Below are 24,237 nucleotides of genomic sequence, written 5' to 3'. Positions count from 1 at the left end.
GTTGAACATACTTTGTCATGCAATATTACGATTCTGTTATATTGCAAACATAAAGCGGCTAGCAGATCAACTCACCATCAGTGACGAGTAAGTACTGTATGAACGACGGAAAGAAAACCGAGAAAGCGTGGAAAATCAAAACATAATAGAGAAGAAAATTGAGAAAATTATGCTGCGCACGTACACAACATTCAACCATGGTGTAAGCATGCTTTTTTAGTAGTTTTTCTACACCAATATTATTTGTATAAGGAGAATGCTCGTCGGTTAAATTTTTGGAAATCAGTCTATCACCCAACACAGTACGGGGTGGTTCGTTGGCAATAAATATAATAGTAAAGTCCAAGTGAGACAAGTCAAACTAGAAATTGAAAAAAGTTTTTTTTTTGAAAATTGTATATCGACGATTAACTCTTTAAATACAGCTGAGGTTATTTAAAAGCGCACTTGAGTTGCAGCTAGTCGCACGTTTTGTGGAAAACGAAAACAGTCAAAAATGAATTCGAAAATTCAAGTTTTAGTTTGTACATTACTAGTGATTATATCATGTGGAGAGCATGTTGTGCATGGTGATGACAAAAACATAACGAGATTACTCAACAATCAAGTGATTGTTAGTCGACAAATAATGTGTGTTTTGGAAAAGTCGCCCTGCGATCAACTCGGACGTCAATTGAAAGGTATGGAAAAGAGATTCATTGTTAATGATGTAGTTTAGAAATCATAAATCATAACCGACTAAATTCGGCTATAGCTGTTTCTTGTGTTACTTTTGTCTTGTCTGTTTATTTGTTTATCTTGAAAGTGTGCTGGTTGATTCGACAGTGAGCTTTCATTCCGTTATGTTCAATATTTTATGAATGTACTGCACAATGGAAACATCACGGAACAATCAATTGCTTATACAATTCTATTCGGGATGGATTTTCTACAAACAATAGAAATTACAATTGAAGTTGAAGAGAGATTGTTTGTTTTCAATTTAAACAAAGAATGTTTTGAATGAAACATTGTTTTTGAAGTCGAGTAAATGGTGCAAATGGTTCCCATTTATTTATACAGCATAATGTGTGTTTGAACATGTACCCCAAATTTTCTATATAAACACGGCGAAAAACTTTTTTTTTGTTAGGAGTATCGGTGTACTGTTGTAAAGAGAGTCAAAGATTGCTACAGTAACATTGTGTTTCTTTGAACCGTAAAAGATACAATGGTGTCAATGCTACTTCACGAGAGGGAATTCGAAAGAAATTACCAGAAAAATATTTCGAAACTTTTCATTTTTTAAACATTTGTATCTATTTTCAAAGTATTTAGACGATTTGAGGCTCTATACAATGTATAATTGTGTTGTATTATCTTGACACTGTTCCTTTTTAATAACTTTCTATTCTTCGTCAGAAAATCAATTTACTCCAAAATTCAAGATCGTCAATAATTGTTAACCTTCTTGTCGTAATTTAAATTAGAAATAAAACTGACAAAAAATAAATAATTTAAAAAGAACAGAAGTGTTAGGCAAAGGATTATATCATACTCAAGAATATAATCCCGATTCACCTGCATCAATGTTTTATTCATTCAATTTCCTGTTATGAGTCATCTACCGACCACCTAATTCGGATATTAATGAAGATCGATTGGAAATGGCATTCTACAAGTAATATAGTGGTTTTTGATTTTGCAATAAACTTCCACGAAATCGTAATCAATAAACGGAAATGAGAAAAAAATGAGGATGTTATTCCGTGCACTAGTTAGTCGTTTATTGATGTGATGACAATTTCTTCGTAAATATAAAAGTAAGAAAGACGCAAAGAGGGGGTTTATTCCATATATTACATACCTTGTTGCATAGCTAACGACAACCGAATAGTTATGAGAAATAAAAGTTTTAATTAATAGCCTGCCTTATACTATACATATACTCTTTACTTCACACTGTATAATGGTGAATGTAACAAGCATTTTTCCAGTACTAATTCAATCATCGAAATTCTCCCTTTTAATTGACATTCTTCACTTAGTACGTACTCAGTCACAGAGAAAATGAATGGACATTCGAATGTTTCAACGAATATCTCTGAATCAAATTATAGATACATTTCGAACATCTAACATTCTTTTGTGAAATAACGGATTTTTTTTACCAAATAAAATGATCCCTTTGGCTGAAAACCGGATGCTATTTTCCTCGTTATTTGTATTCATGCAGAACATGCAAAGCAAAGAATGTATTTGGTTGCATTTCGTAGAGCAAAGGGATCTGTGGATGATACAGAATATTATGCAAGAATACAAATGGAAACCCATTTCTAGCTGAAATCGGTGTTTGATGAAAGATAATAAAAATGCAATGCATACAGCATATTATATGCAATCGGATGGATTTGTGGGATGTAGGAAAAAATTATGGTACAAAGTTAACCATAATGGAAATATTTACATTCTGTTAGAATTGTGAAATAATAGTGAAATTGAATGGCTTATCTAAAATAGGATACTAAAAGAGTACTGATCATTTCGTTCATTTTTAATGAATGGTCATTCGATTTTCGAAATTTTACAAAATAACATTTAATTCGACTAAAAGCTATGCATTATACTTGTGAATTTCGTTTTATCGTTTGAATTATTAAATTCAATTTACATATACTATACATATGCATACTAAAATATGTGGTCAGCAAATCAGCAAATTAAATATTTGGCATGGCTAATGAATTTCCATTTGAAGTCCATTTCTGGGCAAAATATTTTGCCAATTTTCCATATCATTTTAAATGAACGAAGGACAACCACGGCAGAGTAAAATAAACCAGGCAGAAGCGGATCATTTTCGAAACGTCAAATAAGGGACCTAAAACACTCTATGAAAATGAACTCGAATGGACACTGACATAAATTGAGTTAGTTTTATTCACAAAAAAGGCTACCAGATTATTCAGGTCCCTAGTCAAATCAAGCGCTCGCTCCTCCCTGGTTTACTTTACTCTGCCGGGAGGACAACGGATGTTTTTCTGATGTCAACTTTATGATTTTATGATTTATTACATGTAACGAAGTCATTTTCGTTATCTTAAAATTTTCTCGCATTTTTGGTCCTATGTGCGTACTGTTTGGGACGATTGATTTGAGGTAATTTCGCGAAATTACCTAAAAATTACTCGTTCAAAAACATGGACCTTGGACATTGGTAAATGTTGACCTTCCCATATTCGTTGCTGTAACGTCGTGTGACATAACAGATGGGGAAATTACGTTAAAATAATTGCATTTGTTCATTGAAACAGATTCACGTTATTAGCAAACAACATACTTTGGATAAGTTGAAAATTCATTTGCAAAACTTGCGCTTGTTTACACTTGCTTCTACTTTAATTACATTTTCAAATACTTTATAAGCTAAGTTGCATATACGTCTGTCTTTATAGTTAAGTTTACTTGTATCTACTACTGAATTCCTGCTTTACAATATGCATAAAGTTGTAAGTTACTGAGAGTATCAGAGTCATCAAAGTAAAGTTTGTTTAACGATGTGAATTAAGAAAACGACGAATGTTGTGGAACATAATCACTTTCCCATTTTCATACAAATTATATTTTTGAGAATGAATTTTGTCTTTTCCTTCAAGAACCGATTCTAATATTAGACGGAATCGTAATATTATGTTAATCTGACTGTATTTTGTTTTTATTGCATTTTCAACTTATAAAAGTGTTCCAATCTGTCACAAAGACAAATTTCATTCAAAAGGTTGAAAGTTCAATTCAAGCACAGATAATCCTGCCATTTCTATATTTGTGAGTCACATTCGCTTCGTTCACAATAAATATAATTCCGAACATTCATATCAGATGAAAACCTTAGTTTTCTGGGTGGGATTTTATGTGACAACAATTTTTTAGCCGGATAAACGTTTCATATACTGTTGTGAAAAAGTGACAACAAAAAATCCCTTTTAAAAATACAGAGAAAAATGTAACGGATGAACTGGTATCCGTTATAGATTACATGGAATGTAAATTCGTTGCTCAAGTGGTTGAGGATGAAGGAAAGTTTCATCTTGTCAAATGATCACTTAAATTTCAAATTAAATGGACATTAAATCAGTTTCTCCGACCTTGTCCCTCTACTGAATTCGTCATCTTGACGACATAAGAACGTACATACCAAAGTTAGAGGTATACCTTTCCATAACTCAATGTACACCTAAGTAACATGTTGTAGCTATCCACTTTGCCAAGATACAAATTGCTGAACAAATTGAAATAAATTAACATTAAGGGGGACCATTTGATGACATTTTCTTCATGATTGAACTGCTTTAGTGTCAATATGCTTGGATGATGGTAGGCACATAACATTATTTGTATACTTAAGACATTTTGATCCGAATAATAAAGATAATCGAAGGTCTGACTGTTTTGATAAAAAATCATTGTTCCGAGTGGTTTTGGATGACATTTGTTCCATCCTGCATAACGAAAGCGTTACATTCGTCTAAAACAAAACGGTCATAACAAATTACATTTCTAAACTTGAGCTCACAGTGTGATACTTTACACCAGTTTTTATTTAATGTGAGGTTTTGCAAAGGAATTCTACTTCTTGTTATATTCTGAGAGTAACGATTTTCTTTCAAAATTTGTTTGGTTTTATTAATGTATTTGAATGAGTATAACACGGTAACATCTACGAATGGTATATACATTAGTTCGCTGTCACGGTTGTCAGATATTTTGGCATGCTTGAATTAATGGAAGTAGCTGTAGCATTATATTACTCCTTACGTTAGTAGAAAATGATAATATTGATCAAAAATTGTATGTATACATATAGTCATACGTGATGGATGCTTTTTGAACCGATAAAAGGGGTTTCCTTTCTGTGAAAAATGGTTTCTCCGATTTATTTCGTTATAATTGGACAATTGGAAAAAATATTCTTTTTTATTGTTATGTTGTCCTTCCTTGAACAAGCTTTTGTCAAAACAAAAATGGAATTGGCATCTTGAGATCGTGATACAGAAAAGTTGTAATTAGCGAATGTCTGAATTTTAGTCAGTTACACCGAGAACCGTCGAGAGATAGTACCTTCATTTCCAATGTTTTCTTACCTTGATCTAAGCTGTCCTTTATTCTAGAACCTGGAACTCAGAAGCGTTCTCGGTTGAAAGCTGTGTTCATTACAATTTGAAAGCAGGATGTCCACTTCCGAATTAGACAACTTTGTCGAAATCTATTTTTATGCCTTCTTTGTTTAAAATTTTAGAATCCCAGAAGTCGACCTGGTGTCATGTTACTTAGTATTGGCATTTGGTGGCTGTCTTAATATGTGAAGAACTTTTGTTTAAGAGAAATAATCTTATCATAACACAGCTTAAAAACCTAAAAATATCCACATAATATCCTTGGAAGTCATTGTCGGAGATTTGTTGTGACTGACTGTACTATAGTGATAAGTTGGAATCAATTAGTTCAATTGTGTGTGTGTGTCATTATAGACGCCTACATCTTAATATTGAATTTACAATGCAATTTCTATTATGTCTTACGGAATTGTATGAACAGGCGTAATCGGTGAAGTGAAAGTCTCAACTTATTTATTCTTTTGTTATTGAACTAGAATTGTATCGAGTAAAATGCAGTGGAAAAGGGAAATCATCCTGAGGGATTCTTTTGAATTTCGACTGACCGAAATCGGCGCTATTTTTTCCACGACTTTTTTATATATGCCTAGTTAGGCCTTGGTGCATAGGCCCCAAAACCAGTCTCAGATATTTTTGATCTTCCTTACCTGGTTGGTTGTAAGTGGCCAAAAGTCGAAAAATGGGGTTTCGTAGTCCGGATTTCATTTCCGAAAGGTGACGAGGACACGGGCGTGTGTGGGTTCGTTGGAAAGCTGAGGTCAAGTACTCCTGCGGCAAATATTAACTTCATAAAATTTGCTGATTATCGGACGAAAATATGACTTTCGGAAAATTTCTCAAAATCAATGTAACCTCGGTGAACTTTGATGAGTTCTGTGACCTCACTAATGCAATTATTTGATTAAATTATTACTTTTTATGTAACACACATTTACACTGTTACGTAGTCACGTTCCAAACTACTAAATATGGGTATCGCTGTAAAGCTGAGGTCCTCCACATTCATAATAAGTAATAATTTAATCAAATAATTGCATTAGTGAGGTCACAGAACTCATCAAAGTTCACCGAGGTTACATTGATTTTGAGAAATTTTCCGAAAGTCATATTTTCGTCCGATAATCAGCAAATTTTATGAAGTTAATATTTGCCCCAGGAGTACTTGACCTCAGCTTTCCAACGAACCCACACACGCCCGTGTCCTCGTCACCTTACGGAAATGAAATCCGGACTACGAAACCCCATTTTTCGACTTTTGGCCACTTACAACCAACCAGGTATGGAAGATCAAAAATATCTGGGACTGGTTTTGGGGCCTAGGCACCAAGGCCTAACTAGGCATATGTAAAAAAGTCCCGGAAAAAATAGTGCCGATTTCGGCCAGTCGAAATTCAAAAGAATCCCTCCCTAAAACGCTGTCGTAAACTTGAAACTAAATAAATTCTTTTGCAATTTTGTGAAGCGGATGATTTTATCCGTTTCCACAGAAATGTGTCAGCTTTCGATGAAACAAATTGGTTCAAAACGAAGATCTCGTATTGAAAGTCCATAAACATTGAAGAAGCTAATTTTATCGTACAAGTGCCATGTCACTATTCACTTAACATTACTCGATAAAACGGGATATTTACGTATGACGGTACATATCTGCAAGCCTCGATGTTCCATTCAAATTAATCTATTATGTTACTCCATATCTAAGATATATTCTAAGCAAATGTTATATAGTGTGGTCTGGTATTCCTCTATAAAAGTTGAAGTTAAAGTTTATTTATTAAACGAGGTAGAAACCACCTAAATGAGTTGCACATAATTTCATGGAAAAGAAAGTTACTAATGAATTGCAAATCCAGTGTCGTTTCCTTCTCGAGTTTTTGTTTGAATAAATGAAAATTATTATTCACGATAATTTTATTCCGTGTTTTTATTCATGTAATTTAGATGTGCTAATTGGATCGGGTATATAATTCTATAAACTATGGTTACACTGATATAAACTTTCACGAAGCTATTAAATTTTACGATACAGAATGGCAATCAGATTCTGGATACATATAGTTGCTATAACATGTGCGATATTTATCACAAACTTTTACTAAACTATGTCTTCTGTAGACAAACTTTTCGGTCGTATGTTTCATAACTTTCTCATCCAACGATATATTTATACTAAACGTATTTAATATGAAAAAAAAAGTTGTGGAATAAAAGAAGGCGAACGGACTATGATTGCTCGACCCCAGTTTTAAAACTTTTTTGCGTTGACAATGATATAAAACGCCTCCACTTTTTTATTAATATTGTTATTGCCCTCATAATACGTATGATGGCTTGTTTTGCGGAGGGTGATTCTTGAGAAGCTTTAAAACTTTCGATCCAATGGATAAGCAATGCAAAATGGTTTTGAAAATAAATAGACCCAGATTGATATGTCTTGATTATCTTTATTTTCCCTGACATTCTTACAGACAGAGAAATATAAGCAGTTACAATTACATTCTAACTCTCTCTATTCACTCCACATGCATTACTAGTGTTAGACATTTAGTTACGTATGTATCGCATGTGAAATGAATAACATAAATTGGATTGATATCGTTTCAATTTCTCCAACTGTAATGCTAGATTGAGATCGATGGAACTTAGACTTTCATGACAGTGTAAGGATTTGTCGACTGCAGGTTCTATTTATTTTTATGGTTTCTGTTTCTGCTTTCATTTGAGAAAATATAATTTTTGAAAAGAAATTTTTTTGCTTTCACAAATAAGGGTTTTTTTTAATGAGAGGATAAAATTGTAGATTGGTTAAATTAAGTTGCGGTTTTGATGACAATGCTGGTGATGATGTTGCTTTGAAACCGTAGTTATTTTAACAGTACTTAAGTAAAAAAAACCCCTTTCCTGCAACGAAAAGCAGACTGAATGGCGATGTTTCTTTCGTTTGAAAACGTATCCTAATCCTTTTCTTTTTCAAATAGCCATTCTGGTCATAAGACGCACCTTTTTTTCTTACCCGCAACGCTAGCACAAACTGGCATATATATTTTATTTATGGAATATTATTCGACAGAGATCTTATCAAAATAGCCCATAAACATTTCTATTTGTTTTTATAGGGCTTTGAAACGACAATTCTATTGAGGAAATATAACCAACAATCAGTGCTTGTAAAAAAGCATATCGACAGCAAAGAAAATTTCATTTTCTTTTGAATATATTTTTGTTTTGATGTGTCTGAAAGAAAAGCTTGTAAATATTTCTATATATTGCCTTTTTCACATCTGTTGTACAATGGGGAATTGAAGACGATTCACAGGACAATTTACAAAACACAGAAGCTCTAAAATAAATACAGACTGAGTCTCTGTGAAACTAACCCATCGTTCTTTTGACGTTAGAAAATATTTTGTTTTCTTTGTTTCTTTTATTAGTTGTGTGTGAAGCGATATACATTGTCGACACGAGCAGAATATTAACGTTTGATTCACTCCCTTGCTAAGACTCATCGTAAAATCATGATTGCATTATAGAGTAATTTCCGGTACTGAGAAAAGAAATTTCGTAATGTAATTTCACTCGAATCTTTTAAACAACCACTGGAAAGGTGAAAATATAAAGAACCGACGAAGTTAGGGTGTCCCTGTAGAAATATGTCAATAACTTTGAAAGCTTTTATGTTCAAAGGCAAAACTGAAAATCTAGCCAAGATGAAAAGGAAACGGTGGCTGCTCAAAGTTGAAACTCGTGTAATCAAAATCTATAAATAAAAAAATTGTTTTTATCATTTTAAGACGAACTCCTTTTCCATTCAAAAATAAATGTTGAGAAAAATCGTGGAATATGAGTTGGAACCTAGTAATTTGTAAACGTCTTGAAAACGCGTTCGCCGAAAGGAATATAGAAATACAGTAAGCAAATGGCGTTCCGTAATATAATAAAAATGATTTCAAAAGCAGACGTTGGCGTAGTAAGTGGATTTACAAGGCACTTTACACGGGAAAGAGAACTTTTTCTTATCATTTCTAAGGTAATAATCAACTGCAGTTATGGAAAATGTTTTCTTTTTTTTTTGTAAATAAGCAAAATGGAATATTTTATTTATTAAAATGTTATGAACAACAACGTCGACGACAGCATTGAGCGAAGAGAAATATCATTGAAATTGAATTTTTTCATCGTAAATATTTTGTATTTAAATGGTTTATAAAATGGAAAAAGAAAAGAAAATCCAAACATGAATATGAGATAAGATATCCAATCCTTTCTATACATACAAACAAACAAACAAAAAAATGGAAAGAATTATTCATATCTAGTCGAACCCATTTCTCTTATTTTATATGTTTGACTTTATGCTTTTATTCCACTCACGTAACCGATCCGGAGATATTTCGGGCATATACCACGTACCAAATAAAACATATTCGAATAACAACAAACAAAACTAATTCAATATGGAATTCCGCAAATATATTTCCTTATCAATGGAAATCATACATCCACTGAAAAAGAGCTCAATATGAAAATACCATTGTACAGCAAGTTTTTTCTTCTTCTTTTTTTTGAATTTCGAATAAAGCCTTCACAGTATAAACCGATAACAAATGGGAGAAAGTTCTATATGGTTTAATGTTTTAGTAGTTTTTAAGCTGATGGTATCTTAACAATGCTTCAGGTATTCAATTCAGGACTTTTTTTTAGTATGGTAACGACGACTTGCTGACGATGTTTAAATTAAGAAGGCACAGATATATACCGTACAATATGCAGATATAATTTGATTTGCTTCAGATGACAAACTTTATCGTTTGCCGTTTTATGCAGAAGGAAGTATGCTTTAGTATGACGAGACATTTCAGCTCTGAATTTAATGATTCTCTTTATAAATCCCTTTTACTTTATAATGTCGCGATTTTGTTGAGCTCAACAAATCTCTAATACTTTGAACGAATGGTATAAATCGTATTAAATTGCAAGTAGAAATGTGGAAAATTACAAATGAGAAAAAGAAATTGAACGTTAAATTAAAATAGAAAACTTTGCATAAAATATTGCCCGTGGATTCTGTTTGTAAAATATTCATTGATAAGGGGCTTTCGACAAATAGCATCTGCTGATTTTTTAACTCTTTTCCATCCAACATCTACATTGGCGTGGAACACTTGGCCAAACTCTCCTCCCCCTTTAAAGTGGTTTATGGATTGCTGTGAATTCAAACACCAACATGAACTACCTTTTGTATAAACATTTGCGAAGACTATAAACTACATGTGTATACACGATGTCTATTTTGAAACGTTTTTTACCGCAAAAGACGAGTGTATTCGTGCACATGGGAGGGAATAGTGGATTATTGACATGTGATTGCAACTACCTCAAAATGCTAGTTGCAAAACTTTTAAATGAAAAATAGTTTTGCAACTACTTAAAAAGGCTCTTCTTGTGTGATGCAAGACGAAGCTGAGGTCCCTTAACACACTAGAAGCTATTTCGGATAATGTGTCCCATAAACAAGTTAGGCATCTTACTCAAAAGCTTGAGATAAAGTTTCGCCCCTGCGAACCAAAATTTATCGAATTGCATGTTGGGTGAAAAAGCATTTTTTTCCTGGCAAGATTAATAGAAAAAAAAAATAAAGAAGTACTTTAATCTACGTATACGAATATTTCCGTCCCTTCTATTTCCTTAATATCATTACAAAATAACATTAAAGGTTGCTAATGGTATTATTGGTATCAAAATACTACTCTATTTGACGGAGTAGAACATCTATTACCCTGCTAGGTGCTTTGCTTTAATCCTTTTTAAAGAGAGATGAAAATCAAATATTGAACAATTAATTATCAAAACTGCAGTTTTGTGTATACGTAATAATGTAAAGTAAGTGATTTATATTATGCAATGAGGGCTATATAACGTATTCAACGACTGCATAAAAGGAAACATATCTCTATACGAACAGCTAATTGTTATCTGCTGACGGCACAGGAACAATAATGAAAATAAGTGGTAACCGACATTGTTCGTTGAGACCTCATATATAGTAAAACTATTGTTAAAACATCAAGTACGATATTGGGATTGAACAAAAGGCGATACTTTGAACATTGAAGAGGATCACGTTATGATTATACCGCGATTCGCTTGCCATTTTTATACATCACACATTTTTTTTTTTCCTTTTTTTATGCTATCCCAGGCTTCGGGTAAAGCTGACAGACTGAGATCCAGTCTAGAAAACATTTAAATAGCTATAGTACGTGACGATTCGCCATACATTTTTTTTTGTATTGCCTAAGGCATTATGTACCTTTCATAAGCAAATATTGATGTAGTAAAGTTGTATGACTATTACATTACATATGAACGTACCAAGTACATTACACCAAATTAAAATACACCGCACACACATTCTAAATGCATATGACAAAATTGTACAGAAAATAAAATTTCCATTTTCAAATTCAATTTTCATGTTGATTTGGAATCGGCAGCAACTGCACTATGTACATGTATATGAACAGAGACATTTTAAAATAGAAAATGTGAGTTTTTTTTTCTAGAAAAAAGCACACATGTAAATGAAACCGATAAATTGGTATACGTTGAATGCAACATTTTACACATAACTCCCATTTGTATGACACTGGGATGAAGATAATTGGAAAAAAACAATTTCAGAACTTTGCATGCTTTTTAGTTATTCGACTATTCGCTGAACATTTTCAATTATTTTTTGTGTTTTTATATTGTACAGTTTTTAACATTCAAAAGTATCGACGTATTATACATTTCTTATTCCTCCAACTTCTCTTATTTCTCCATAACGAGTATATGGAGAAATGAGAGAAGTAAGCAAAATAAGAAATTTAAAATGTGTCGATACTTTTGAATGTTAACAACTGTACAAGTGAAAAAAAAGTTTCCGAACGAACAAGCCACAATAATTTTGCATTTCAAAAAAATAACTGGAATAACTGCTTCCTAATGTTTAACAACGAAAAGCGATACTACACAATGCCAAAGCTTTGACAATGCTCATCTATTGTTATTTGCCCTTCAATCTCTCACAAAGAAGACCACAAATAATGTTTTTGTGCATCGCACAACTGAAATACGACAAATTTTGCCATGATTTTTTGTTATGAAATGTCACGTTTTTTTGAACGAAATATCATGCGGGGAAAATAGTACATTACGTTACAAGGGAGAAGTCAGAAAGTTACTTTCCGAGTGACGTATATAGTTTTACATGCTTGCTAAGCGGGCGAAAGTAAGAAATGTCAAATTCAAGGGGCGAAAGCGATAGCTTTCGCCCCGTGGGTTTACATTTCTTTTTCGCCCCGCTTAGCAAGCATGTAAAATTCATTTCTTTACGATTTATCATGTGAGAAAGGAATTACATGAATTTTTCATGCTTCGGGGCTGAAAATGAGGGCAATTTTTTGAATTTTCTCGGGTTTCCGGCCCTCTGCATGAAAACCAAAACTTACATGTGCACCTGTTTGGGACGGTTGATTTAAGGCACTTTCGCTTGTAAGCCTCACTTCGTTCGGCCTACAATCCGCGAAATTGCCTAAAATCAATCGTCCAAAACAGGTACACAAATAACCATTTCTATGACTATACGATTGATCAAATTTAATATGGTGAATGTGAACTTCACATTGTGAAGTGTGTATATTTTCAAGTAAATTAATTTGTTTTATCGCATACGTGATTCCCCGAAAAAATTATTCACCTAGTATATATAAACAAACATTATACTTCTGTAAATTGTCAAAGTGTCATTCGCATATCTTGTTGTCTCGTTTTCGCTTATGCGATAATATATATTATGCACGTGTTGCCAAGATTGGTATTTTGACGTGTAGGTCATTATTGCCTTAGCCGGAGGCGTGGGTCATAATGCCTACACGTCAAAATAACAGTCTGGCAATAGGTGCATATCATATTTTATCTGTCTAGAACGATAATCTTGAGCTTATCCCTCTAGGGAGTTTTTGTTTATCTCGATAAGTCTGTTCTCGCCAGATAAAATATGATATGCACCTATTGCCAGACTGTTATTTTGACGTGTAGGCATTATGGCCCACGCCTTCGGCTAGGGCAACAATCTCCTACACGTCAAAATATCAATCTTGGCAACAGGTGCATAATATATATTATCTGGCGAGAACAGATTTATCGAGATAAACAAAAACTCCCTAGAGGGATAAGCTCGAGATTATCGTTCTAGACAGATAAAAAAGAATATGCACGTATGACAAGCCGTCTCGGCAAGCCTCGACCGCTTTGTCATACGTGCATAATATTTATTGTCTATTTCAGTTGTCCGGTGCACAAAACGTTGTGTTCGTACCGCGACAGGAAATGGATTTTTTCAGCACATGTCCTAATTTTCCTTACTCGCTTCGTTCGTGAGGAAAACTTAAAACTGGTGCTGAAAAAATCGTCATTTCCTGTTTTGGTACGAAAAACACTATTTTTACATTAAATCGTTTATGTATCAGTAGCTTAACACAGTCTAAAAAGAACGAATTTTATATTTGGAATTGTTTCACGCTCACAAAATTGATCATCACACTAATCGAATATATTTATACGTATTACATGTTGTAGGAAAGGCGGCATGCCATTTTGAGTAGAAATTTATTCAGTATAATTAATGCCACTCATTTATAGCACTAGGTATAAACTTTTCGCCTTCCTTTACCTACTAATTTATTATTCACAGGTCTCTTTGCTGTTGTATGTGTACACTTTTCCTTTATGCTGCTAAAAGATACATTAGTCACTGTTGTCGGCTGACGCAAAAGTAAAATATGTTCTTCTGCAAATACACGAATCTCATTTTAAGTTTCATGATGTTAGCTGAAGAGCATGTTACGTACCATGTCAAAGTGCAAACTCTGTAGTTTTACATTTTCATACTTTTAAAGGACGAAAGTTTAGCACATCATTCCTGGTATTCGATAATTTAAAAGTCATATTAATCAGATCCAAATTGCTGTAAAATTTCGCCCAATTTAACAAGAATGATGGTTCGAGTCGGATGTAGACTTGATCCGGTTAAGAAAGTTTAACAAAATTGACGGCTGACTACTCGGATTAAACTGGTAAATGATTATGGATTGGCTTTGCATGTTTAGTGTTTATAAACGTTTCTGAACATAAAAGCCACATTATACGAAAATGACTTCTTATGTTTAGGGTGGGGAAATTTATGGTTGATTGATTGATTGATGACGGTAATAAAAATCCTTCATGTTTGTACATTTTCCAATTGCACAATAAATTCCGTTTGAAAGTCGTAAAGTGCACTCAGTCCTGTAACTGAACCATAAAACTTTTAACTTTATTGAAACTTTCTTGATATTAAAAGTTTAATACAGCTGGCAGAGAATGGGATAAAAAAAACTTTATGCGATTGTTCTGCTTCTTTCAACACAGTATATGCATGCATTTAGATAGTTTTGCTCATCGTTTCGTAAAAGTTTGAGAGATTGAAATAAATTGGAAAGTTAAAACCTAATGTTTCAGATTATAGAGTTTTTTTTAAAAAAAGTTGGTTATAACATGGTGCACGTGCACGTGCATTGGAGAAAATAATTAATTAATCTTTTTGAAAGTATATGGTACGATCGTGATGGTACACTCAACTGACACGGATGTTAAAATTAGTTTCATTGCTACGCATTTAGGTTTTATACCCGGAAACACAACAGTTCCGTTTTCGTTTCATTAATAGCCAACTTATTACATTTATTTACGCACGCAATGCTTTCACCCTAATTTAAATAACGGACTTGTTGTAATTAGCCTATTCAGCCGTGTATACACTGTGTGCCATTGTCTTATCTACACCAATATTAGCGTATATCCGGAATATTTGTCGCTTTACAAATGGGACAGAGATATTGATTTTATCCGAGCAACAAAGTAGCTTGAATTCAGCACTAAAGTATGATGGCAAGAGACAATTTCAGATCACAATAAAATATTGGAAACTGTTCAATGTAAATGTGGTAGGTACATATGAGCACACTGAAATTGACTGAAATACATTTCGTATTTAATACGACTTGCATTTTGCGATTTTTCTTTCGTTGACAGTTTTTATATCTTGCAACAATTTCTAAGCTACAAATTGAATTCGAATTTCAACTGCAATAAATGCATTGAATTTACAACGACAAAGTACACACGTTGTTACAACGAAAGGTGTGCCTCAAAGGCATAACATGGTATTGCGTTTGTTTGTTTGTTCAACAAACACCTCTATGTTCCCAATATTGAATAGTCATTGTTTGAGTAAACTAGTCATACCTGATAGCACAAAGCAATTTTCATCTTAATTTTCACCTACATGAAGGGACCACTATTCAAGACAAACAAATTGAAATGAAATACCTTGTTCCAATATAATTGTAATGTTCATTGGGTTACTTCCATATTGTAGACATGTCAGGAGAGGTGACGATTGGCTGCTCGCAAACACACGGAGCATTGTTTGTGGTGGCTCTTTCCATTCTAAAACGTTCAAATGTCGGATATTCGATTGAAGAGCTTTTGTATTTGAATTGCATTTGGAAATGAACTTTGCAACTTTGGAAATAATTGGAAAGATGAATGCAGTTTTTCGAGAATTGATGAGTTCATCAACTTCATACAAAATTAAAATTCGAATTATTTTTCCACCGAAATCTATTGCAGCTGTTACTTTCTCAGTGTCTTTTTGTCATTTTTTTTGCTTTTATTCTAACTGACTTGATTTCGGCGTTATTATATCCGTTGCTGAACGTCGCATGGTGGATGCTGAATTTGACAAACACTATTTGACAAATATTATTTAACATTGTAGCTTTCGAAAGGAAGTTGAACATGTAGAGTAGAAATGGACAGAAAGAAATTTATGTCAATTTTAACAACTCAAAAATCCGCTTTTAAAAATGGATTTGTTGAATACATCTGCATAATCCACATAAAAACTTATGATAACGATGTGAGCTACACTCATATATTTTCAGGTCACAGCATAGAAAAATGTTTTTATACTTTGGAGATAAAATAAATCTCAATTTTATGTTATGTTTATTTTTCATGGAGATATTAAAAGCTTCGCTTTTTTTCGAGAATGAAAAAATGTATATATTTATACATACATATACCGGAAAGTCTACATGGCAAGAGGATTTGCTTCATTATTCGTATTCAAATTCGCATTTCAACTTCAACAATTTAAAAAAAAAGAGTTCAAATGTTTACAGAAACATTTACTTTGTGTGCATTAAAGCAAATAGCAGAAATAATTCGGTTACGATGAAAGGCTCACGTCAGACACAACTCGTAAAGTGTTTTCTATGAAAATTTGTATTTTTATGGAATATTTTTAAATTTTCAATTCGATGACATACAATGCAACCGGAGATATTCTTTCCGTAAAATTCAGATACAAAACGTTTAATTATTCGGCTAACAACTCTGAAACTTCGTCTTCATAAATCTGTTAAAAATACAAGTGAAAGAAGGAGAACTTTGTTCTTTTATTTAATAAATGTTGGAACATAAAAAGCAGGAAAAAAAAACAGAAAATGGGCGAATAAAATAAATTCCCCACGAATGCAATAAATATTTACTTTCAACGATACGCGTCGAATAATGGAATCATAAGTGAGGAAAAATATAAAATTCGAAAACTTTGACCCTTACTAGAGCCAAGATCAAAATTTATGCAAGAACAAAACGAATTACGAGTTTTCCATTCAGAAGAAGATTACTTTTATCTACCATCAACAAATTTGTTAGAAAAATGACTTTCTAATAGTTCCGGTCCCTTTTCAGTTTCATATTTACTTATAAACCAAACATATAATTGGAAGTCTCTACACTTCCTGTCCCTACCTGCCATTTTCACAAGTAGTTTTCTAAGTCTAACCGGAAATCGTTTTTTTGTAACTCAGAGAGTAGTCGATGAAAAGGCTTGAGAATCCTTTTCATTGGAAATTTTCCGACTTGAAAGTGATTGGCGTGATGTTACCACAAATTGAATAGTTTGTTTCCTCTGTTGATAATTCAACTATGCGTTTCCGATTACATATCCGTGAACGTGTGCAGAATTTGCACTGCAGATTTTTCGTTTGAATCTTTCTACAAAAGTTATAAGGAAATATTTTAGATGAAAATTAGTTTAATGTCGCTCCAGCATGTCAAATAATCTTTGTTGATATGGTAAATGCCACAATTTTAAAATAATTTTGCAATTTGGTTCGCCTAAAACCTCCTTTATTAGCATTATGAAAACCGAGAGAGTTCACGTTCCTTTTGGAAATATAAATTGAATTTCGTCAAGATTATGTCACCCGCTTTGCTTTTAAAGATGACAATAAAATATTCCGTCTTGAAGAAACATCAAAGGGTTATGAATGGATATACTCTGAACAATTTAAACTTAATTTTACAGTATCACGCAACTTTTCTAATGATTTGTAATCCGCGTTTATTGTTCAAAATTTGCATAATCTTTTGATTATTTATTTTCGGAAAACGTTCTATTCAATTTTCATCAGATTTAAGAGAATGTGCTCGAACAAAAACCCTTTTCTATTCCGTGAATTTTCCGTAATATTAGTTTCGAGGCAAATTTATCCAGAACTCGGTTCTAATTTGCTTATATATTAACCAATATATCACAGCACAGAGAAAAGCTCTGTCATTTCCAATTGTGTATTCTGTAGGCGACAAACATTTTGCGGTTTATTTACCAGTAACGAAAAGTTTGTCAAAGGATTCAAGATATATACATCGGAATGTACCAGATATTTTCAGTGAATATTCATTCAATGAATTATTAAAACTCTCACAACTTGTTTTTCTGGGTTTGTTATACTACAAAATCATTTTGGTATTTTGGGTTGGGTATAAATATATATTTATATCATACCCACAAAATGCTTGGGTCCGTTGGTATGGCAATAAATGTGATTTTATGATTCATTTATTCGGTAAATCTTTCCACTTATGCGAATAGTATGAGCGGTTACATTATCCGAGAGAGAATATTAGTTAATTCGATCTATAAATGAACATTCTTTCGAACAAACTCACAACTAAATACGGTGCTCTAGCTCTTCGTGGTGCAGCTTCTCACAAATGGAAGAATATTTTCGGTTTTCTAAAGACATTTCGTTTTTAACGTTTGTCATAGGCATATTTCTACCTTAAATTTCAGTGTATTATAGGTCAAAATAATTACGTTCTTCCATTAAAGGTACACAAAACGTCTATTACTGGTTGTATTTCGGTTGAACAGTTAGAAGTGAGAAATCGGTTCCCTACAATTTACATTATTTAAAATGCCCTGAAGTCATATAAGTTATGGGCCGTAACATAACATGACCCAGATATATTACATTTAGCAAGTCGTCTGTGAGTAGTATGTCCGTCATGCTGCCTTTATTGGAAAGATTTTATAATTTTGTTGAACAGTTCGTTCTAATGCAGATCTGATTTCTAAGCATGTAATTTAGAAACAAGAATGTAAATCTAATACGTTTTCGTTTAAAGTTTTGCTTATATTTGATACAAAATCTGGTACTTCATTTGTTAAAACCAATTTTCATTTCATTATATAAAACAAAACAAGCTAGATCTCATCGCTTATTTTTGTCATGGTTGTTGATGACAGATGACTAGCCGGTTTTGAAAGGTGATAGTTTGTCAATTCTGTCTGACTTATGTCGTATGGTTGGTGAGTAACGACTAAGTTGTCTGTCTTTAAGTTATGCACACCCTCAACGTCAATATCGTTTGGTCAACAATTTAGTTTCTATTTTCTTTCAAATGTCAGTTTGGCATTGCTTAGTTGGTGACTTAACTTATTCCTTTAGGTTTAGTTGAGTTATACACAGAAATTAAATTTAAGATATCAAAATATCCTTTCACGTATTTAGACACATAAAAACCTTAGTTTATTTGAACAACATCACCAGTAAATGTACATATCATCATCATATAAAATTCATTTTATTTTAATGATACAACCCAAAAATCTTCAGCACATGTAGAACACGAAAAATCAGCGTAATAAAATTCAGCCTCAATTCGCAACACCCATATTATTGTCAGTGTAGTGTGATGCCTCATTCCTCAAACCGACAGACGTCGTCGTTGTTTCATTTCACTTTAGCTTTTGGATACAATATAATGTTGCTCAGCTTTTTAAGATATACGAATAGACGTATGATAACATTTTGGTATATATAAGTTACACGAAATAATGTATTCAAGTGGAAATATGCGAATGAAAATAGACACTTACTTCAACATAGATTAATGGGTAAAGGTCTGGCGGATATATATTTTATGCGATACGGCTGACTTTGAGTAATTCATTTGATTCGAGTTTAATTACGTAAATGGTAAACGATAACGATTACTGTTTTTATGAGGCTGAAGTAATTACAAAAATCATTATTATTTATCACTGTCCAATTAATTTTGATCCAAAGTGAGATAGCATTGAGGGAAGGTAGACGAAATAAAATCATCTTTCTTTTCGTCTTGATATTGATACGATTATTTTTTGTGTGTTTCCATTCCGACTGATAAGACGAAAAACTTTTTGGATGAGTGGAATTTGGGTCATATACAAAAAAGAAAGTTATTTTTGGGAAACTCATAATCATTTCCTTTGATTACTCTCTTGAGTAGACGAAATGAAATTCGAATGAAACTCTATTACTATTCGGAATTGGGATTACATGTTTTTGTTGTCGAGGAAAAAACACTCGAATTTCTGCTTCTCTCGCAGTTACTTAGACAACATTGGAATAAAATTAATTGAGTTTGTCAATTGGAATACTGTGAGTCTTTAGATGAAACCTTTCGGAAAATCTGTCACTAATATTCCGACCTTCTTTCAAAAGTTTTGAATATAGAATGACTTGCCAAATTTGAAATTTATGATACTTACAAAGACCTGCATCACTGTCAATTCAATACAGTATGTATTATCATATGATTACGGACAGAGCACAGCACTGCTTCTAGCATTAACATAGAAAATATTTTGAGGCTGATGATATCAGAATAGGGTTTTTATTTATTTTAAAATTGCAATATTCATTCAATGATTTCAATACCATATTTCATTTGACATGCGATATTGACGTTACCATACATAGACATACGTCGGGTGAAATTTATCAGTTCGTGGTGATCAAGGATTGTTATTGGGAATTCTAATTAGCAACAATTCTGAAAAAATACCAAACAATTTTTTACAAACTTTTTAGGACTACACTAGCGGAAAAGTGAATACATAATTTCTGATTTGGGAGCTGTTGTGGTTTGAAATTGTTTACAAAAAAATTCATTTAACAAATGATAGTCTAGATTTTATTTTCGGATTGTTTGTTGCATAGTAGTTCGCGACACTAAAATATAGAATCTAGATTTTAATTTTTAAGATGAAATGTAACCATTTCAAACCACAACAATCCCCAAATCTTAAAATATGTCGACACTCACTTTTCCGCGAGTGTAGTAGAAATTTTTACAGAAATTTTAGGAATTAAAATTCCCAATAATAAGCCGTGATGTCCTCATATGGTAATGTAACATGGAATTAGTAGAATCATTTGTGGGTTTTCATAATTATCACCAGCGAAATCACCAGAACGACTATTGTCAGTAGTTTGTCACAATACGAAACTTGAATGTTGTGCAACGTTGATGAATTTAATAAAAATTATTAGTTGGATGATCATTTTTAATAACATTTTTTTAATTTTCTCTTTACAGCTGCACTACCTGAAGTTATTCTAAGAAACTGCAGGTGAGTTTCGTTCAATTATTAATCTTGTAAATTACAAAGCTAAATCTCTTTGACTCATTAAAAAAGAAATCTTTCAAACAACGCAATAATTTCCACATTTTCTTCCTTTTCTTAGAAACTGTTCACCGACACAAGCACAAAATGCACAAAAACTTACAAACTTTCTGCAAACTCGTTATCCAGACGTATGGGCAATGCTGATCAGAAAATACCGTGGAGTTTAGAGACACAATTTTTCTTTTCTTTGATATCAGTTTCATCTTATGGTTTTATGGTTTTCATATATTGTATTCGATTTAACTTTTCTAAGCTACTTTCGTTATACATTTCTTCTATTATTTTTCCTCGCTATGTACTTTCCAATCAATATCATATGTGGATTACACTATAGAAGTTAAGTTTGTTTTATATAAATGTGTACAAATAAATGCATAGAATGAAAATAAATATAAGCAGTCAATGTATAGCTCAAATAAAATCAATTGAAACCTAAGCTTTAGTTCAATTCAAATCACCAATGTCATAAAATGATTAAGTTTTAGACTTTTAGCTTAGTCATGTTTTTTCGATTAAATTACTTATAAACAGTGAGTGTGTTTATCAGATTATAATAATCAATCAATAGCAATATCCTCTCAACTACATAAATGTTTATCATCAGTTGAAATTTGTTTTTAAATCGATCTGGGTTCAGATTTTAATATTTTGATAAATGCAATGAATCTCCATAAAACAATTCGAATATAAAACCATATAACCGGTATTCCATGTTGAAATCACTAGGCTTGTAATTTGGCAATTTATATATGGATCGGTAGATTGCAGCTGATACACTTTTGCGTAATTCATTGAATTAATAAAATGAATAAATAAAATTGCACTTTACCTTCAAATGATTTTTTAAATAAATTTGTAATCTCTGTCAGAAGAAACACAAATACTTGAAAAATTTAACGAAATATTGCGCGACGAGAATCAGTTAGAGAATTCTGTTTATTACAATATATTCGGTTCTGTCTTGCATCGTCTCTGTCTTTAGAGTTCTGAAACTAACACAAATATGTGTAATGGAGTTAAGAAGAAAGAACCAACTCGCAAAACACTGTTAACGGAAATGAATTGAGGGAAATGAGAAATGTTCTTCAGAGCAATCAGATTGGAAATGAAAGTGTCCAAGGAACGAGTTCGTGTCTCGAACTGGCTTCAAGCAAATTCAGTGTATTTCAATGATCGAAAAAACTTGAAAATGGTTGACAAATGAAAATTTCAGTTTTATGAAATTAAAAAAAATCTATTGTTTCAAGACACGACATTTTCATGTATAATTGTCAGTATAAATTTCAGAGTTGAAATAAAAGAAGACACTAAAACAAATCTCTGGTGAGTTGCTGTTACTATCTCACCATACTAAAGGATTACTGTCATCTGTCATCAGCAGCTTTACGACAAAACTAAGTAATGAATACCAGTTGAAACGAATCAAGTATACTTTCAACAAAAGAAGTAACAGATTATGACGTGATCGCTTGAAAACTTCAAAAGCTTCGAAATAACTTTCTCATTTTGTCTTCTATTTTAACGAGGCTGTCATTCATACCGCTCTATTCGCCGAATCGATGCACTTTGACATTTAGAAATGGTTATTTGTGTCCCCTATAAGATCGAGTGTGACAATATAAATCGTGTGCTTAAAAAAGCAATTATCACTGAGTTGTATTTGTATACAACGTTTTTCTCAAAAATTCAACAAAAGATCTACTTTCCGTCCGTCCCTGAGTTGAGAAAAGTAAATTTTCCCGAATTAGTGATGAAAAGTTAAATCTTCGTGTTTGAGAAATTTTTTGTATGAAACTAGGTGATAAATAACAATTATTGAATTCCGTCGGCAAAAAATCACTGTTCCATGCATCATTGCAATGGTATTTTCATGTCCATATTACTTTTTGTCACTAGTGATGCCAATGAAATATATGCCAATGAAATTATGCATGAAAGGGTGATCTTGCGACGAAATTGCATAAAACGTTGTGAGAAAGACTTTCGCACATTTAGTGAGATCAACAAGTACTTATCTCAACTTGTTGCATAAATAACTATTTTTTTACTGTTTCATCTATTCCGTCAATAATAAACAACACAGCCAATCGCTTTGCCCGAAAATTATTTTTAAATCTCAACTAATTGGATCGCATTTCAATTGTGCAATTTAAGCAATTCATTCATTTTAGTACTCGTTTAATCAAAAGACTTAAAAAAAATTGTCAATGTGATTGTAGAGTTTAAAAAAAAAATTGAAAGAATTTTATTCTGTTCCTTTTTCATTCATACCATTAAATTTTTGCTCCTCGCAATCATAAAAACGTTTGAATAAATATTTAGTAAGCCTGAAAATAAATGTGATTTTATCTTTGGAGATGAAGGGGTTTTTGTATTTCAAAAGTATATAAAGGAAAACCAAAACATTTTTTTTAAGATTTCATTGCATATCAATGTTTTTTTTAGAAAATTAATAAAAGAAAAAGTTGTTCATGTAACTATACGAAATATATACATTTTACTTACAGAGAAAAAAGAAACATAATTTACATAAATTTTAAATTAAATTTAATTAAGCTGTGGGGTGGGTGTTTTATGTACGTCTATCCATATCAAAACCACAGAAAATTGTAATGAGCGAAAATATTCAATGCTTCAATATAAAACGCGAAAAAAAAGTTTCTAAAGAAACCGAAACTTTTCATTCCTCACTTCATACACACCGAAAAGATGTTAATAAATGCTCGGATTATAATTTTCAATTTAAGTCTCCGGCAAAAGCGTAAACAAATTAGACTTAATTAGGAATGCTGGCGAAAAAAAAACAGAATGGGGAGTTTCAAAATGTTGTTCGTAAAGTATGAAATTAATGTGAGTTTAATGGAGGTAATTTAATTTGAACACATTTTTAGTTAAAGACTTTGCAAAATACGATGCTGTGATTTATTTTACGAAAATAGTGAATTATCATCAATTTAGGATGTAATTTAAATTAATGATTCCGGCTTTATAGCTAAATTTAATATTGAATGAATAAGTGGACAACTTTAGCTTGTTCGCAAAAGTAATTTAGCGACAACAAATTATATTTGAACTGTTGTGATTATCAGTGCGTCCACACAAGGATGTCCGCGATTCTATTAAAATTTTCTGTCCGCTCTTTTCCAATACCTACAATAGGATACCTCACACTTTACCAAAACCCTTGTG

At 32.4% G+C, this 24,237-nt stretch overlaps 1 protein-coding gene across 1 annotated transcript; it reads left to right on the top strand.

Annotated features, from left to right (window-relative positions):
• The first annotated feature begins 250 nt into the window (after positions 1 to 250).
• LOC119081514 lies at positions 251 to 23,271 on the top strand. Its single transcript, XM_037190524.1, has 3 exons — positions 251 to 680; positions 20,958 to 20,991; positions 21,107 to 23,271. Exons 1-3 carry the CDS (start codon positions 497 to 499, stop codon positions 21,213 to 21,215), a joined length of 327 nt encoding a protein of 108 aa, XP_037046419.1. The 5' UTR covers positions 251 to 496; the 3' UTR covers positions 21,216 to 23,271.
• Positions 23,272 to 24,237: the final 966 nt, after the last annotated feature.

This window comes from Bradysia coprophila, unplaced genomic scaffold (assembly GCF_014529535.1).
Source record: "Bradysia coprophila strain Holo2 unplaced genomic scaffold, BU_Bcop_v1 contig_358, whole genome shotgun sequence".
Taxonomy (NCBI): domain Eukaryota; kingdom Metazoa; phylum Arthropoda; class Insecta; order Diptera; family Sciaridae; genus Bradysia; species Bradysia coprophila.
The sequence above is the reverse complement of the archived record's forward strand: the minus strand, read 5'-3'. Positions and strand labels throughout refer to the sequence as shown.

Excerpts from the sequence above, each read along its gene's own strand:
- LOC119081514 (XM_037190524.1), top strand. The coding sequence starts at position 497 with ATGAATTCGAAAATTCAAGTTTTAGTTTGTACATTACTAGTGATTATA. Across the intron at positions 681-20,957 it reads ACTCGGACGTCAATTGAAAG|CTGCACTACCTGAAGTTATT; the intron begins GTATGGAAAAGA and ends TTCTCTTTACAG. Across the intron at positions 20,992-21,106 it reads GTTATTCTAAGAAACTGCAG|AAACTGTTCACCGACACAAG; the intron begins GTGAGTTTCGTT and ends TCCTTTTCTTAG.